At 37.3% G+C, this 17358-nt stretch overlaps 2 protein-coding genes across 2 annotated transcripts; one reads left to right on the top strand and one right to left on the bottom strand.

Annotated features, from left to right (window-relative positions):
* Positions 1–1072: 1072 nt before the first annotated feature.
* Positions 1073–2503, top strand: LOC110875751 (bcl-2-associated transcription factor 1-like). The gene is made up of 3 exons (XM_022123954.1): positions 1073–1532; positions 1777–2013; positions 2061–2503. Exons 1-3 carry the CDS (start codon positions 1073–1075, stop codon positions 2501–2503), a joined length of 1140 nt encoding a protein of 379 aa, XP_021979646.1.
* A 2048-nt stretch (positions 2504–4551) lies between these two features.
* On the bottom strand, positions 4552–9359 carry LOC110877758 (beta-hexosaminidase 1). The gene is made up of 15 exons (XM_022125953.2): positions 8885–9359; positions 8718–8801; positions 8589–8624; positions 8386–8497; positions 8179–8249; positions 7929–8059; positions 7679–7695; positions 7295–7343; positions 6785–6885; positions 6645–6704; positions 6306–6339; positions 6111–6209; positions 5465–5524; positions 5110–5360; positions 4552–5023 (listed from the first exon to the last, which is right to left on the bottom strand). The coding sequence occupies exons 1-15, from the start codon at positions 9272–9274 to the stop codon at positions 4848–4850; spliced, it is 1671 nt and encodes a 556-aa protein (XP_021981645.1). The 5' UTR covers positions 9275–9359; the 3' UTR covers positions 4552–4847.
* Between the last annotated feature and the right edge of the window lie 7999 nt (positions 9360–17358).

Genomic DNA, 17358 nt, shown 5'->3' with positions numbered 1-17358 from the left:
ATTGTCAATTTTATCCTTCGCGGTTGGTTTTATGTATATTAATTTGATTAATTTAATTATATAAATTAATTTCGCAGCGTTCAATAGATAGAAGATCGGACGGTTGGACTTATCGCGTACATGATGTAGGATAAAAGGTATTGTATATTAACCGGCCTCTACACACACACTTGTATCCACTTGTTTGTTCCAGGAGATAAGAATCCTTATCCTTGCAACTTGCTAGAATTGTTTAATCCTTTTATCTTCCTATAAATAACCAAGAGTTGTAACATTTCAATTTGAAAAATACTAGTATTCTCCTTAGATATTAGAGTTGTTATTGAGTGATCAGATTTCATTTAGTTTTCAGTTTGTTTCAATAAGCATGAACTATTCCATGTAATTTGATTTAGTTTATAATAATTATATTTTTAAATCATCTTAAGACCCAATTGAAAGTTTGAAACACATTAATTACCATTGAATTATCTGACTTGAATACGGAAAATTATGTATATATGTTGTTGACCTAATTGATTATGTATCATCATCGGTTAATGAGAGGCTAACTCATTTGATAGAGACTCTTATCTTTTAAGGGAAGGTCTTGGATTCATTCCCAAACAAGGAGTAGTTTAGGATTAATTTGGTGTAATTAGGAGAGAGTAAACATTGTCATTCAAAAAATAATAATTATCATCATTGCCCTTGTATTGCTTTTGGTTCAACAAATAGTTTGTTCAACTTGTCTATTAGGCTATGCGGTATGGGCCCGTCCTCCCTCTCGTTCCCACCCGGCGACGCCAGCAACACCATACCGCCCCCCCCCCCCCCCCCGGTCCCCGTCCTTTTCGTCGCTTCTTGGACGTTGGCGACGGAACCAAAAGTGAGCCCCGGTTTCAAAAAGTTACCGTTTAAAAAAAAATTTAATTTCCTTTTTCCAATAAAAAAATAAACGGTCATAAACATTCAAATATATATATTTCCTTTCCATTTTCACCTCCATTCACAAATTTAACCTCAAAATTTCATCTCTCTCACTTATTTTTTATAAAACTTCTTCCCACTTTTATAAACCTTATACTCTATCATGGAACCCTTCAACAACCCGAACAATCCCAACAACCCGACCCAACCTAATGTTTTCTCGGTTCCGGCATATTATCCGACGCTAGAACCGAACCAATTCTCGCAATATTCATCAAATGCGTTTGCATCATTCCAACACTCGCCAAACCAATTCGCTCAATTCTCTCAAAATCAAGCCCTTCAACAAATGATGTTGCGGGGTGCTTATAATTTCCCACCGAACCCGACACCACCCGTTCAACCCCAACCGATCCCGACGCAACCCTTTCAACAATCCGAACCCGACGACGATGTGGAGGTTGTTCCCGAAACCCAACCGGCTAAAGGAAAAGGAAAACGAAACAAAGGCAAGCAAGTGGTTGGTGAGCAATCGTCAAAACCGAAGTCGACTAAGTGGACGCCAATCGAAGAAGAAGCCTTAGCCAAGGCTTTAATAGCCACGTCTAACAACAAGACAAAAGGTTCATATTTTTTTTAAGGTTTATCTTTTTTTTAAGGTTTATACATTTTTTTAAAGTTTGTTTTTCTAAATTTTTTGTTAACAGTTTATAAGTTTTTAAAGTTTGTTTATTTTTTTTATTTAAATTTTTTGGTCAACAGTTTGTTTACTTTGTTTGAAGTTTTTTTTATTTTTTTAACAGTTTACATATTTTAATTGTTTGTTTAATTTGTTTAACTTTATATATTTTGTTTGTTTTATTATAGGTAATAATCAAACGGGTGATGGGTTTTGGTCCAAGGTTTTGGCGAAGTTCCTCGACCTTATGGACCAAGGCCTGTATCGTGATATCGACTCGGTGTCGTCAAAGTGGCGGAAATTGAACTCGGCCGTCAATAGGTTTTGCGAGGAATATAATAAAATATATACAAGTGGGCGTCGTAGCGGCATGAGCGACGACGATGTTTTCAAACAAGCTTTGGACAAGTATAAGTCGAACAATGGTAATACCAACTTTGCTCACGTTCGCGCGTGGGAAATTATGAAAAAGGAACCGAAATGGTCACCGATTCCCAACGAGGTGGAGATGGCGAAACGCCAAAAAAATCGGAAACGGGTAGTTTTAGCACCGGTGGATCGGACGCGAGGTGTCACATAAACTTAAATGATGACGCCGACTTTGACGAAGAGGAGTACGCCGTACATGAAGCGGAGCGTCCACCGGGCCGAGACAAATCAAATAAGGAGCGGGCCAAGGGGAAAGAAAAGGAAAAGGTGGACCCGAAGATGGAAGAGTTTATGGAAAACTTAAAAATGTACAACGAAGTCTCGGCCCAAAAGACGAAGGCGAAGGAGCGGGCCGTCGAAGAAAAAGCTCGTGTAGCGGAAGAAAAGTTACGCGAGAAGGTCCGATTGTCGAATGAGAAAATCAGAATTTCGGATGAAAAAAATCGGCTCAAGGAATGGGAAATGATAACGATGGATGTCGATTAGTATCCCGAGCCGAAACGTTCGATGTTGAAAAAACTTCAAAACGACATCATGAAGAAGCATAATATTATTTAAGTCTGTGTTTATTTTTTTTAGTTTATGTTTTGTTTTAAATTTATGTAATGTGTTTTTAATATTAATGAAAATATTTTGTTAGTTTATTTTTTAAATGTTAAAAAAAATAAAAGATTAAAAAAAATATATAGAAATGGGGGGAGGACTATGACTAGGACCATCCTCCCATACCATCTAGTTTTGGGGGATGGACCATCCTTGGGAGGACTATGACGTGGCGCCTATGTGGCGGATGGTCCTCCAAGGATGGGATGTCACCATACCATCTAGCCTTATGTCCTTTGCTATGTATCAATTGTCCCAATAACTTTTTAATGTCACGAGAATATGTGATATAAATATATAAACAACTATCAGTTGTGTATCGTATGTCCATATTATCATTGCTATCTGTATCACATAAAAGGTGAACGGATGTTGTGTATAATGGCGGATCTAGAAGATCAGCATAAAATGGGTAACGAAATCGAAAAAACATCAATTTTTTCCAAAATTTACACTACCGTCGGAGCGTCACCTGAGCGTTAAGGGGCAATGGAGGTTACCCCTTCTATCACTCTAGGTCCGCCCCTGGTTGTGTACAAGTTTGAACAGTCCTATAAGTTGGTATTATACAAAAACTTCACATTTTATATAAATCTAAGTTTCAATTTTTTTAATCATTGTATTATGTTCCTGGTGTGTTGTTGAAACTTGAAACTCCTACATGTTCAATGGCACCACTAAACAAACTACATTCTTATTCTAATTCGGCTCATTTCAACCGGTTCCATTGTGGTCATAACGAGTTCTGACGCAAACTAAATTGTTATTTTTTAAAAGGGCCATTTGGCCCTAACTCAATTTGCTCAAAACCCAAACCCATTTTGACACATCATCCGGCCAGGCCGGTCCAATTTGCCACCAGTCTTGCCTTTGAAATAACACACAATCGAAACTTAAAAACAAATTCTTTTAACATTTATCACCACCACTAGTATCATAAATTCCTATTATCATACTTCGTACCATCACCATGGTTAGTTCAAGTTCAAAGGGTAACATTAACCTTTTGGAAGCTTCTTTGTTTGCATTATTTTCATCCCTAAACCTCACCCATACCAAATAAAACCTATTCTATGACCTTTACATCATAAAAAAAAAACAGAGTGAATTTCAAAGATTGTCATTTATCTTTATACTTATTTTCAGGCGCTGTCCTTTATGTTTAAAATTGACGAGTTTTGTCCTTTATGTTTTCATATCATACACGTTTTGTCCTTTATGCCTAACCCAGTTAGTTTTTTCAGTTAAATTTGGTCATATGCTTTGCACATGAGGGCATTTTTGTCAATTCAAAGGTAAGTTCATTCAACGGCAGATTTACAGCTCAAAGCTTCAGCAACCTTTGAATTGACAAAAATGTCCTCATGTGCAAAGCACATGACCAAATTTAACTGAAAAAACTAACTGAGTTAGGCCTAAAGGACAAAACGTGTATGATATGAAAACATAAAGGACAAAACTCGTCAATTTTGAACATAAAGGACAGCGCCTGAAAATGGGTATAAAGATAAAGGACAATCCTTGAAATTCACTAAAAAAAAACACATATTTCATGCATCAAATATCAACATGTAGATAATACGACTCTACAATTAACTGTGTTTGAAATAGTTACACGACTACAATTAACCGTGTTTGAAAGAGTAATCTAGTGACGTGTGACCTCCTGAGAAGTTAACACTCGGACAACAAAAAAAACAAATCTATGATGGGCAAATGGGACATTCAGACAATATTGTTCGGTACGAGGGCCACATGTTACGGTATAAAAGTCATTCTTGTTTGTTCTTGTGGGTTAAGCAAACACTCCTGGTTGGTATAAGAGGCCAGATACTATAGTTGTGAGATAATCTTTTAGATACTTCATACTTTATTATAATTAGGAATGACTTGAAATGAATTTACCATACATTAGTGGTTGAAACTTCCAATTTCCAAAGATCCAAGAAAATCTAAATTCATTAATTTTTTTGGACGGACATGTCCAGTCCAGTCCAGTAAACACACAATCTACAGCATCGTCACCCACAACAACAACGAAACACAAGTACAATCTTGAAAAGTCGAGTTTCACACCAACACACGTTTTGCTTATATCAAGTGGAAAAGGAAATACAACCTGATTTTCATGAACAAGCGTCATGACAGTTGGGCTTTCTGGGATCTGTTTGGCCCGGACCGACAGTATATACAACTTTAGGAAGCAGAACATGGGGTGAATATTGAGTTACTGGTCATAGCATGATCCTGGACCAGAAGGCGGGCTTCGAGCATAGAAGTTTGTTACAGGGCTAGCTTGAACACCACGCCTAGTCAGTAGGCACCTGAAGTACTGCAGCCTGGTTAATGCAGTCTCAGATGTGTTGCTTATCGGTGCCGCTTCCTTCGAGGTCCATAACCGCTCTAATAGGTTAAGCATAAAAGACCACTTAGACAAATTAAACTTACTGAGCTGTGAGAAGAGAGGATATAAGGAGAGTTCAGGATACCTGCGGCAGCTGCAGCACGAGGCCATATTGTTTGCTGAACATTTGAAGGATCAGCGGTCTCACTCCACATGCAAACTTCTCCACCAATCACAAGTTTTTGTTCAGTAGAATCAGTTATCCCTTCTAGTGGCTCAGCATCATAGAAACCATCCCATTGGACATCCAAATGATCGAGGTACCAAACCCCTTGATTGCTGTATATGCACTTAAACCCTTGTGCAACTGCCTTTGGACAAACACCTGGGCCCAACCTGACACAATATCAAATCACTTCTTTAAGTAAGCATAATTAAAAAAAAAAAAAAAAAAAACTAGATTAAAAATAGGAAGAAAAAAAGCCAATCGGAAACTTCACCAGTTATGCACAACAGTCTTTGGATTGAGCTTTTCGGCAAACGTGTTGAACGTTTCTTCCCTGTGTCAAATAGGTTGTCAAATACTGTAAATCACATGTATCCTGCCTACTAATTACATGGATTCATAGTTATTAATAGCGAATAGCGGACGATAGCGACAAGCCACCTATACGTTACATAGCGATAGCGATGAAATAGCGGGCGCTACCTTATGTTTAGCGACACACTAGGAGAAAATTTTAGAAATATTTTATATATCCAAATAAGCTGTTTTATATGTATGCTTAACAAAAAACCTAAAATCCTGCTATTTTATACCTATAAAATCCCACTATTTATGTTAAAGCAGAAAAAAACAAAAAATAAAATCCCGCTATTTGCCAGCTATGGAGGCGCCAAAATCAAATAGCGACACATGAGTACTACGCTACGCTATTCACCATAGCGCTAGCTATGAGCGCTATTTAATAGCAATCCATAACTATCTAATGTCTTAATGTTAAGTGATTCTTATCACTTCTAAAGTCATTTTGACTGGTCAAGAAAAGTGTATTTTGGGGGTTATTTTCTTTTGGAACAATGGGTGTAGTAAATAAAATGAAACACTGATTTTGGGATAAAAATAAAATAAAATATGTGACATACCAATTGACAGGGATCCAGTTTTTGGATATAGCTATCTCTTGACCTTTGATCACAAAATACTGATATGCATCCTTTTCTGTCATGTTCCTCTCTTTAAGCCTATATATAATCAAGAAAATACATGTGCACCGATTTAAGAAAAGATTAATACATGTGGGAAGACAGGAATTTGAAAATTAAAAATAACGGTTTTACCATTGCTTCACATGTGGGGTGTATTTCCAACAATCTGCACAAATGCACATTGTGTAAGACAAGAAATAAATTATTTATATATAATTGTATCATCATCATTTTTTTTTTTGAACGGCAAATTTGGATCACTGACGGACCACTGGAGTATCATCGTGCCACCAGCGGAACCACCCGATCATATCCATCTCCACTAGGCATAATGCCTATACACCAATTCAGGAGGAAACCCAATAAATATGGGAAAAAAACCCCCCTTGTGGGAATCGAACCCAGAACCTATTGATCCCAAAGTCTTATCCCACCACCAAGATGCCCCTTGTATCATCATCATTTACTAACCAGTATTGACTTCATCACCTCCTAGATGAAAGAGCTCAAAAGGAAATATATCGCGCATATCTACAAAATTGAGAATGTGATGTCAATCAAATGAGTGTTGAGTTTGATAGTTTGGCAAGTAACCAGTTATAGAGTTTAACCTTGTAAAATCCCAGAAAGCACCTCAAAAGTGAAGTTCTTTGAAACATCCAGAGGTTCTCTACATGAAGATGAAGGCCAAAGATCAGGATATCCAGTACCCCTGCATGGAAAGCAGCTCGATTATTGATTATTACTAAACTAATATATGCGGGTAAGTACTCGTACACCAACTATTCATGAACATGCTTGAAATTAGCCTAATTAAGCCTTACGATGCTTCTTACTTTCTCATATGGCCTACATCATAGAAATAAACTTTGGAGAATATACAAGTATACTTGGAATAAAAGTTTAAAACACAATCACGCATTTTCAAATTAATGTTTTTAAGGAAAAATGAGCACTGCATACTTAAAGCGTGTTTACATTATGGGTAAATGTGGATATAAATTAACAACCTGGTGATAAAAACATTCAGATTTTAATGTATCCTATATAAATGTGGTATAAAGTCCATTATGTTTTAATCAAGAGCATAATCAATAAAGTTGATTATCAATCTCATTTACCATGATTCTGCATGACCAGGAACATCAATCTCTGCCATAACATTAATACCTGTCATGAAAAATTAAATGTAATCAAGAAAGGGGACCAATATTAACAAAAATATATGCCATATAAAAATTCTTTCAATCACGTATTTATTACTTTCCTTCAAGAAAATCCCTGTTTCACCTAAAATATATAACTTTTCATGATTTTTTATATTTTAAAACCCATATGATGATCAAGATATGCAGAATGCTATGTAACCGAGCAACCAGTAATGAACATGCATACATATGAATACATAGGCACTGTTTTAACACACACACAAAAAAAAAAACCTAATTAACGAATATTCTCAAATGTATTGTCGAAATTTAGAGATGTAAAAGATGAAAGAGTACCTCTCATCTTCGCAAAGCTTTACAGAAACATCACCATGGAAACATGAAACAACAAACAAGCTTTTAGTAATAAAAACAGACGCCTTGCAAATATTAACACAGACACAGAAATTACATGTTGACGTAACACATGGGTTAAGAGATCATAAAAACTGTCACGGTTACTTTTGTATACTTAAGATATCAATTGTTTCTTCAAAAATAATAAACAAAGGTATAACAATCACAAACAATAGGCACAGAGTCTTACTTAACTATTTCAGAAGCATCTTCCACAGTATACCGTTCCCACTTCGTATATGCACCTTTCCATAGCTTTGGATATGCAGGTACTTCTAAAGGAAATGACTGTTCATCTATGATGTGCCAATGCAGAACATTCTACTGAACAAAAGTCGCAATATCAGAAATTTGTGCAGTCATATTCAAATGGAGAAACCGATAGGAAACACGACTAATTGAGATCATATATATACTGAAGCATCCAAAGAGTATCTTACAAGTTTGGCATATGACATAGATTCAATTATTTGCTTGATTATCTCAATTGGGTAATAGTGTCTTGAAGTATCTGTGAAACAAAGTAAACACCATCCACGATTACAACAAAACTAGCACAGATACAGCAAACATTCATATTTATCTTCATGTTTTATTTTGGATATAAGGCCAATTTACATTTAACTTCACAAAGAATTTTAACATACCAAGTAAAAGCCCGCGAAACGCAAATCGTGGTTTATCTTTGATAAACCATGGAGCTTTGTAAATTTGTACAGTTTTAGTTCCATAATCAAAACCACATAATTGGCTAAAAGTCTGCAACACAGCACAAACATATGCAAAGGAAACAACATGATAAACAATCCACTAGTTTAAAGCGAATTAAACAACTATATTATGTCCATACCTCTAATCCGCGCAATGCACCATATACCGTATTCGCCTGCATTGCACATAACATTCAGCAACAACAACAATAATAATAATAATAACAAATCACAGATACACTCAAACACATACAGACATACTAACTTACTTCAATAGTAACCTCTCCGATAATCGAAAGCCCATTACTCTTCGCAATCAACAACGTATAACTCTCATCAACACCTAATTGTAGCTGAAACACATTCAAACAAATAACAATTCACTGTAAATTACTAAATTACGCTACTACACTTCATCAAAAGCTCAAAAACTCACCTCTTCATCGCTAGAATGAACAATAACATTAACTTTACCAACATCATAATCCAAATCGCTAAATTTAAATTTAGACCTTCCTACATGCTTAAATATAATCGATTTGTATCTCGCAAAGGCGTCTCGAACAATAACTGAATTTCCGCCGTTGCCGGAGCCGGAGATGGATAAATTAGGGTTTACAGTTAGGGTTTCGTTGCCGGAAGTGAATTCCGACGGTAACGGCCAGAGGTATGTGGTGGATGAATCGTCTGAGAGGTGTGAAGAAGAGGTAATTGTTCGAATTGTTCGTGAATTGGTGATGATTGGTGTTAGACAGAGACATATTGAGAAAATTGTGAAGAAAAAGTGTGGTGAATTAGGGTTTATAGTGGGGAATCTGGTGGACATTTTGGGGAAGATGAGAAAGGTGTGTTTGACCTCAAGTGGAGAGTCCCTAGAGAAATATCTAGGTTTGAGGGTAGTTCACTAGATGTCAATGATGAACAGTAAAGAGTTCTGAAAATTGTAAGATTTTATATTTTATATTTATATAAATATAATATAATATAATGTTAGGTGTTGTTTGTTTTTTCAGTTGTAAAATGTCTGTAGTATGCGGACCACATCTGTAGATCAAATGTCTGCAGTCTGTAAGAAGGAGAGGGTTTGTTTTTTTTTCTTCAAAAACAACTTCACACACACAACACACAACAGTTCTCTCTCTACAAACTCTCTCTCTACAACCACCACCACCACCGCACAACCACCTCCGCCATTACACCACCGCCTCTCTCTCTATACGGTCTCTCTCTCTCTCTCTCACCGATCTCTCTCTCTCACCGATCTCTCTCTCTACGGTCTCTCTCTCTCTCTCACCGATCTCTCTCACAGATTTATCTCTCTCAACGGTCTCCCTAAATTGATGGGTTTGGTGGTGGTGGGTTTTGACGATGGTGGTGGTGGAGGTGGTGGCTGAGACGTAGGAGGTGGTGGCGGAGATGTAGGAGGTGGTGGCAGAGATGTGGTGGCTGAGATGTAGGAGGTGGTGGCGGAGATGTGGTGGCAGGTGGAGGTGGTGGCAGAGGTGGAGGTGGAGGTGGTGTTGGAGGTGGTGTCGGCAGGGGAGGTAGAGGTGATGTGGGAGGAGAGGTGGTGGCGGTGGCAGGGGAGAAGAGGAAGAAGAAGAAGGGTGGGCAAATGTCTGAATCATTTAGACATCTGTTCGTGATCTGATTCATGAAGCTATTATACATAGCTTTTTTTTAAAGCTATTTTAAGATCTTTTTTTTAAACAAACAGTCTTCAAGGGCTTATGTCTGCCCGCCCGCATACATAAGCTCTTTACAGACATTTTAAGCAAAAACAAACAGAACCTTATTAATTACACAATTACACAAAATCTATAAAATCTCAATCTAAGGCAAGGGAGTTTGGCCGATGAATTTGGTGTACGTAGGGATGTTTAAAAAATCCGTATCCGAAACCGAATCCGAATTATCTGAATTTCGGATATCCGAAAATTCGGATTCGGGTAGTGATTTTGAAAATTTTTGGATATTTCGGATATCCGATATCCAAAATATTAAATAATATTATTTTTTACATACTATATATATATATATATCCCTTGAAAACCCTAGATCTACCCCGTCTCTTCCTTTTTGCGCCGCTCCCACATTCATTTCAGTATCTCCTCCAAAGTTCCATCTCTAGAACATCTGATTATATAATCTACTTCGGTGCTTCCAAAGTTCCTCTGGAATGGTGGTTGGTCGGGTCACCAGCACCGTCTGTGTTCATGAGTGTGGGTTTCCTTTTGTTATTGGGTTTACTCGGGTGATCGGGTTTTTGTTGGTTGTTCAAAAAAAACAAGGGTGTTTGGCCTAATACTGTTAAGGGGCTGTTTGTTTATCTCTTAATGCGGCTCTTATTGGTTTAGACCTCTTATTGGTTCAGCACTTAATAGTTTAGACTGTTTATTTCACGAACAGATGTCTAAATGATTCAGACATTTGCCTCTGAATAGTTAAGCATTATACCGAGTCTGAATGGTTATGACCTCTTATCTAAATTTGTCAGACATTTGCCTCTGAATGGCTAAGCATTATACTAGCTCTTAATGGTTCAGACCTCTTACAGATTCATCTAATGGTTCAGACATCTTACTGGTTCAGCACTTACCTATTTAGAAGTTGCCAAACAACCCCTAAGTTTTAGAAGAAAGTCAAAAGTGTATGTTTTATGTCACACCCCAACCGATGGCGAAATCATCGGAGTGAGACGAAACGAGATTGCAAGAGACTTCATAATGACTATTAGGACAATAATTAATAAACAAATTTCATTTCATTTCTAAGATCAAGTGCATCGTTTGGAAGCAAATTATAACAATTTAAACGAGAAGCAAAATACAACATAAGTACTATATTAAAATGGGTATCTAGTCATCCTACTAGATTTCGTTCATCATCATCATCATCATCATCATCATCATCATTAATTTCCTGCAATACGTATTAAAGTACATGTCAACACATAAAGTATTGGCGAACATATAAGTTTGAGTACTAGCATAGGTATAAATGTTTTAAACAAATCCACATGGCATAATCATAAACTAAGACTAACATAACAATACTAGCATGCACTTATATTTGTCAACCCAAAGATTCCCGCTAGCTTAATCTTGTCATAGCAACGACAAGACCATTTTGTTTAACTTAACATGACCTCAAGAATACGGGCAGTGCATTAATCCTATAGCGCTATACATGTTAAGGGAGGCTCATACGAAGTTAATGACATGTATAACACAAATAAGTATGTATCATGTATGAGTTATAGTATCACGTATCAAGCATGTATATTGGATTGTTTGTTTATAAGCATGTTTGTAAGTGTATGTGTGTGTTTTTAATAAGGAATAAGTATTGCACACAAAAGTGAAGTAAAAGTAAAAGGGGTCATATACACTCACGGTTTTGCTAGCTTTCCGATTAACCGAGAGTTTGACGAGTTGTTGAGAGTTGGAACATCGAAGTTACCCTACAATGGGGAAACGAAGGTGTGTGAGTATTCGGATATTGGGAAGAGTTCGAATTCGAAATTATGTATAAAAGTATATGTATGCGAAAATATATCTTGTCTAAATACTCGTTTTGATACTAAGTTTTTATGTGATTTCATGGGTCCTAACTTGCTCATTAGATATTAAACGAGGAATTTAGAACAAAGATAGAATAACCTGTATTCTTGATTCTTAACCATAATCCGATTAATGTCTAGAATTCGATTAGTACTTATGTATTATATTTATTACAAGTTATTTATTTAGTCCATCATGTATAATCATAGAAATCATCTAAGTCAAGCATGGAGGTAGGATGATTAACACCCATTAAACCTCATTGTATGTTTTCACCAAAGCACAAAGTCATCAACTTAGTTGATGACCCGGTGGTCATGAATAAAATAAAATACAACTAGTCTACTAAGATACTAAGTATACCCAACATGGAAAATGTTGGAGGCGAGGCGGGGTTAACTTACTTTGGGTCTTGGAAACTACTTAGTTGAACATAAACAAAACATCAAGTGAGGTGGTGGAACAAGTTTGGAAAGCCAAGGCTTCCATGGTTCAACACTTGTAGGCTGAACATGGATGGTCTCACCATATGAACTATGGTGAACATGGATGGTCTCAACACTTGTAGGCTGTATAAACCTTGTCAAAACAGAAAGTTTAGAGGGTGTTTGCACCTCTAAACTCATAAGAATCAACCCTAATCAAGCCTCATAACCTTAGGTGTGGTTAGAAGTAAGATGGGTGTGAGTTTGAATGAGTAAAAACAAGTTTATGAAGATTTACATAAAAGTTATTCCAAAACAGAAAGTTTGGACCTCAAAATAATGATGTTCCACCTTAGTTTACCATGGTAAACTTCTGGAAACACTCCTAGAGGTGTTCCAAGCTTTCAAGAGGTAGAAGAAGTGAAGAAAATTGAAGAAAAGTGAGGTAGATGCTCACTTTTGAACTTGGAATAATTCTGCCTTTTCTTGTGTTTGTAACTGATTTGGGAGTATTTTGTGAGTGTAAGAGAGTTGTAAAAGTGCAAATGAGGTGATAGAGGCTTGTTTATATAATGGTGAGGTAGGGTTTTGTGTTAAAGGAGGTTGAACGGTGATTGGGGAAGAAGAAAATGGCCAATCCATGCACAAGGAACAACTTTATGCGGATTAAGGGGCTTGGCGCCCCGCCAAGCTAAATGGGGGGAGGCTTGCATAGCGCTGCGCCTCCTTTGGTCAGCAAGTTTGATTTTTTTTACATTTTAGCTCTTGAACTTCCATAGTTTATCATTTTATGCTATAAATTCACTAATTAACATGTTTTCAAGTATAGAAAGCATAAGTCTTCATAGGTTGAGTATCGTGAATGCGTGAATGATGTATCGAATGTATAATGAGTATAAGCTTGCACGTAAACACATAATATGTATAACACAAGTATAACAAGTATAAGTATAAAAGTGAATTTCCATTATGATCGAAGTCTCGGATTACAAGATTGGAAATGAAATACAAATACAAGTTTCCAAAAATAGAAATACGATTACGTCTTTCTAAATATGGAAAGAACAAAATGTGGAGCGTTACAGTCTCCCTTACTTTAGGAAATTTCGTCCCGAAATTTATTCAAGAGGAAGACTCAGCGAACAGATGCGGATGCTTGGTCTTCATTTCACTCTTGAGTTCCCAGGTGAATTCAGCGCCAAGTTTTCTTTCCCATCGAACCTTGACTATGGGAATTCGACTGCGCCTTAATTACTTGGTTCCTCGATCCATGATTTCAACCAGTTTTTCAACAAAGTGTAAGGACTCGTTGATTTGTAGATCATCCAGCAGAACTTGAAGTCCTTCTTCAGCTAGGCACTTCTTGAGATTGGACACGTGAAACGTCGGATGAACATTGTTGAGTTCTTGAGGTAGATCCAGTCGATACGCTACCTTGCCAAATCGAGAATCTTGAAAGGACCTACGAAGCGAGGCGCGAACTTGCCTTTCTTACCAAATCGAACCACTCCTTTCCAAGGGGATACCATGAGGAGTATGTGATCACCAACATTAAATTCCAATGGTTTACGTCTTCTGTCAGCGTAACTCTTTTGTCGACGTCTAGCTTTGAGTAGGTTATCATGAATCTACAAGATCTTGTCCGTCGTCTCTTGTATGAGCTCGGGACCGGTGATTTGAGCTTTGCCGATCTCATGCCAACAAATAGGCGAACGACACTTACGACCATACAAAGCTTCAAATGGTGCCATTTGAATACTAGCGTGATAGCTGTTGTTGTACGAGAATTCTACCAAAGGTAAATGTATATCCCAGTTGCCACCAAAATCCATTACGCATGAACGAAGCATATCTTTGAGAATTTGGATAGTACGCTCGGTTTGACCATCCGATTGAGGATGAAAAGTCGTATTAAGGTTGAAATGAGTACCAAGAGCGGTTTAAAAGTTTTGCCAAATATGTGAGGTGAAACGACCATCACAGTTAGAAATGATGTCAATGGGAATAACATGACGACGAACGACTTCATTCGTGTAGATACGAGCTAATTTCTCAACTTTGTAATCTTCACGAATGGGGAGAAAGTGAGCGGATTTGGTCAAACGGTCAATTATCACCTAGATGTGATCATGTCTCGATGAAGTTTGAGGGAGTTTGGTGATAAAATCCATAGCTATACTATCCCATTTCCAGACCAGAATTTTAGGTTTTTGAGTAAGCCAGAGGGACGTTGATGTTCGGCTTTTACCTTGGAACACGTGAGAAATTTTGAAAAGAAGGTGGCGATGTCTTTATTCGTACTGGCCCACCAATAAGACATACGAAGTTCTTCTTGTCGGCACCCGGATGAATAGAGTATTGATATTTGTGTGCCTCCTTCATTAAGAGCTCACGAATGTCATCATGGTTTGGTACCCAAATGCGATCGAGATAGTAAAGGATTCCATCGGATTTGGACATGAGTTAGCTCTTGGCACTACACTTCATCTCGTTATATAAGTTATCCTCACTAACGAATAAGTATTGTGCCTCGCGAATATGGTTTTGAAGCTTGTTCATGAGTTGGAAGCAACATACACTCTTCACATGAGTTTTTCGACTAAGAGCGTCGACCACGACATTTGCTTTACCAGGATGGTAGCGAATCTCGCAATCGTAGTCCAGCAACTCTACCCATCGGCGTTGACGTATGTTGAGCTCTTTTTGGTTAAAGATGTGCTAAAGGCTCTTATGGTCGGTGAAGACTACACACTTAGTACTGTAAAGGTAGTGTCGCCATATCTTTAATGCAAAAAACAACCACACCATGTTCAAGGTCGTGGGTAGCGTAGTTCTTCTCATGTATTTTGAGTTGTCTCGAAGCGTAAGCGATAACTTTGTCTCGTTGCATGAGAACACAACCGAGGCCTTGGTTAGATGCATCGCAATACACAACAAAATCATCGTTACCATCGGGAAGAGTGAGAATAGGATTATTGCAAAGCAAGTCCTTGAGCGTTTGAAAAGACTCCTCATGTTTGTAACCCCAAACAAAAGGTTTATATTTTTGAGTCAAAGAAGTGAGAAGAATGACGATTTTCGAAACGTTGGATATGAAGTGGCGGTAATAACCCTTCAATCAAAGGAACGAACGAATTTCGGATGGAGATTTCAGTACAATCCAACTCTTTACGGATTTGATTTTAGCGGGATCCACGTGTATGCCTTTCTCATTCACAACGTGCCTGAGAAATTGAACTTTTAGCCAAAACTCACACTTGGAGAATTTGGCGTATAGTCGTTGGGTACGAAGGAGTTCGAGGCTTAGACGCAAGTGACGATCGTGCTCGTCTTGCGTCTTAGAATAGATGAGCATATCGTCCATGAAAATGATCACGAAACGGTTCAAGTAAGGCTTACACACCCGGTTTATCAAATCCATGAAGACCTCGGGTGCGTTGGTCAAACCGTAAGGCATGACCACGAACTCGTAGTGATGTATCTAGTACGAAATGCAGTTTTAGGAATGTCCTCTTCAAGGACTCGAAGTTGATGGTAGCCATACACAGGGGCGGATCTACGTGTGGATGAGGGGTTGCACGGGATACCCCTCAACTTTCTTGACGAAGTATAAAAAAATTTATTTTCCTTTTTATTTATCGGAGAACCCCTAAGCTAATGTTAGGATACCTCTAAATGTAGGTAAAAATAAGATGAAATGAAATTTGCAGTTGGCGGAAACGAAATTTTCCGGTGAACGGAAACTTGCAGCGGTTTTGAAGAAGATGAAGTTATAGTTTATCTTAATATTAAATATGAGCATCTCGGGAACATGAATGAAAAAGCAAGAAATGTGCTCCGAACTCACATATATCACATATAGTCAAACTTGAATTAATATTCCTCCATCTAATATACCAAACTAAAACATTTATTAGAATTTTTAAGGAAAGCATATAAAACATCTATTAATAAACATAGGCTTTCTAAAAAAGTTTATTGAAAAATGATTTTTCTTTTATAAAAAAATAAGTATTTCAAATATTCATTTTTAACATTTAAAAATATATTGTTTTTTTTATTCTTCTAATGCATATTATTCTTTGGTATTTTCTAAAACATATCTCTAAATATAAGCGAATTATTTATTTGTTTTAATTTTTTTACTTTCTTCATTTATCATTTATTTGAACGCCAATGAATCCTTTAAATTGGCTACTGCCGAATTCACCAAATCAAGATACACTCGCATCCGAATCAGTGAAAACCCTCACTTAAGCCCGTAACACTCGCCTGAAGGCACGATACATGCATCTATACATAATTCATACGTAATTTCACATATATTTTATCTAAAAATATCATTTTATAATTTCTAAATCTTAATAATAATAGTTTGATATATTTTTATTCAGCCCGTGTAACATACGGGTCTATAACATAGTAATTATATATACACTTACTACCGCCCAGGATCCTAAGGGATTTCGAATTCTTAGGGATGACAAAAAATTAAGGGCCCATTTTACTAGTAGCATAGGGCCCTTGAATTCTCATGGCCCTAGGTAAAAAAAATATTGGGATACCCCTAAATTTTTCTTCTAGATCCGCACTGGCCATAACAAAGGTCAATTTTAGAAAAACACGTTGCACCTTAGAGTTGGTCGAAGAGGTCGTCGATGCGAGGAAGTGGATAACGATTCTTGATGGTAAGCTTGTTGAGTTCACGGTAGTCGATGCACATGCAGAATGATCCATCTTTCTTTTTGACGAAGAGGACCGGAGCGCCCTAAGGATAAGTACTAGGGCGTATAAAGCCTTTATCAAATAATTCTTGAAGTTGACTTGATAGCTCTTGCATTTCTGAGGGGGCGAGACGGTACGGTAATTTTGCAACAGGTGTAGCGCCGGGTATGAGGTCAATGCGGAAGTCAACGAAACGA

Source organism: Helianthus annuus, chromosome 9 (assembly GCF_002127325.2).
Source record: "Helianthus annuus cultivar XRQ/B chromosome 9, HanXRQr2.0-SUNRISE, whole genome shotgun sequence".
Taxonomy (NCBI): Eukaryota; Viridiplantae; Streptophyta; class Magnoliopsida; order Asterales; family Asteraceae; genus Helianthus; species Helianthus annuus.
Note: the sequence above shows the minus strand (reverse complement) of the source record. Positions and strands in the feature narration are given on the sequence as shown.

Coding starts and splice junctions, on each gene's coding strand:
- LOC110877758 (XM_022125953.2), bottom strand. CDS start 9,274: ATGTCCACCAGATTCCCCACTATAAACCCTAATTCACCACACTTTTTC. Junction 8,625..8,717: donor TCGGAGAGGTTACTATTGAA/GTAAGTTAGTAT, acceptor TGTGCAATGCAG/GCGAATACGGTATATGGTGC. Junction 6,210..6,305: donor ACCCCACATGTGAAGCAATG/GTAAAACCGTTA, acceptor GATTATATATAG/GCTTAAAGAGAGGAACATGA.
- LOC110875751 (XM_022123954.1), top strand. CDS start 1,073: ATGGAACCCTTCAACAACCCGAACAATCCCAACAACCCGACCCAACCT. Junction 1,533..1,776: donor GTCTAACAACAAGACAAAAG/GTTCATATTTTT, acceptor GTTTTATTATAG/GTAATAATCAAACGGGTGAT. Junction 2,014..2,060: donor CAAGTATAAGTCGAACAATG/GTAATACCAACT, acceptor ATTATGAAAAAG/GAACCGAAATGGTCACCGAT.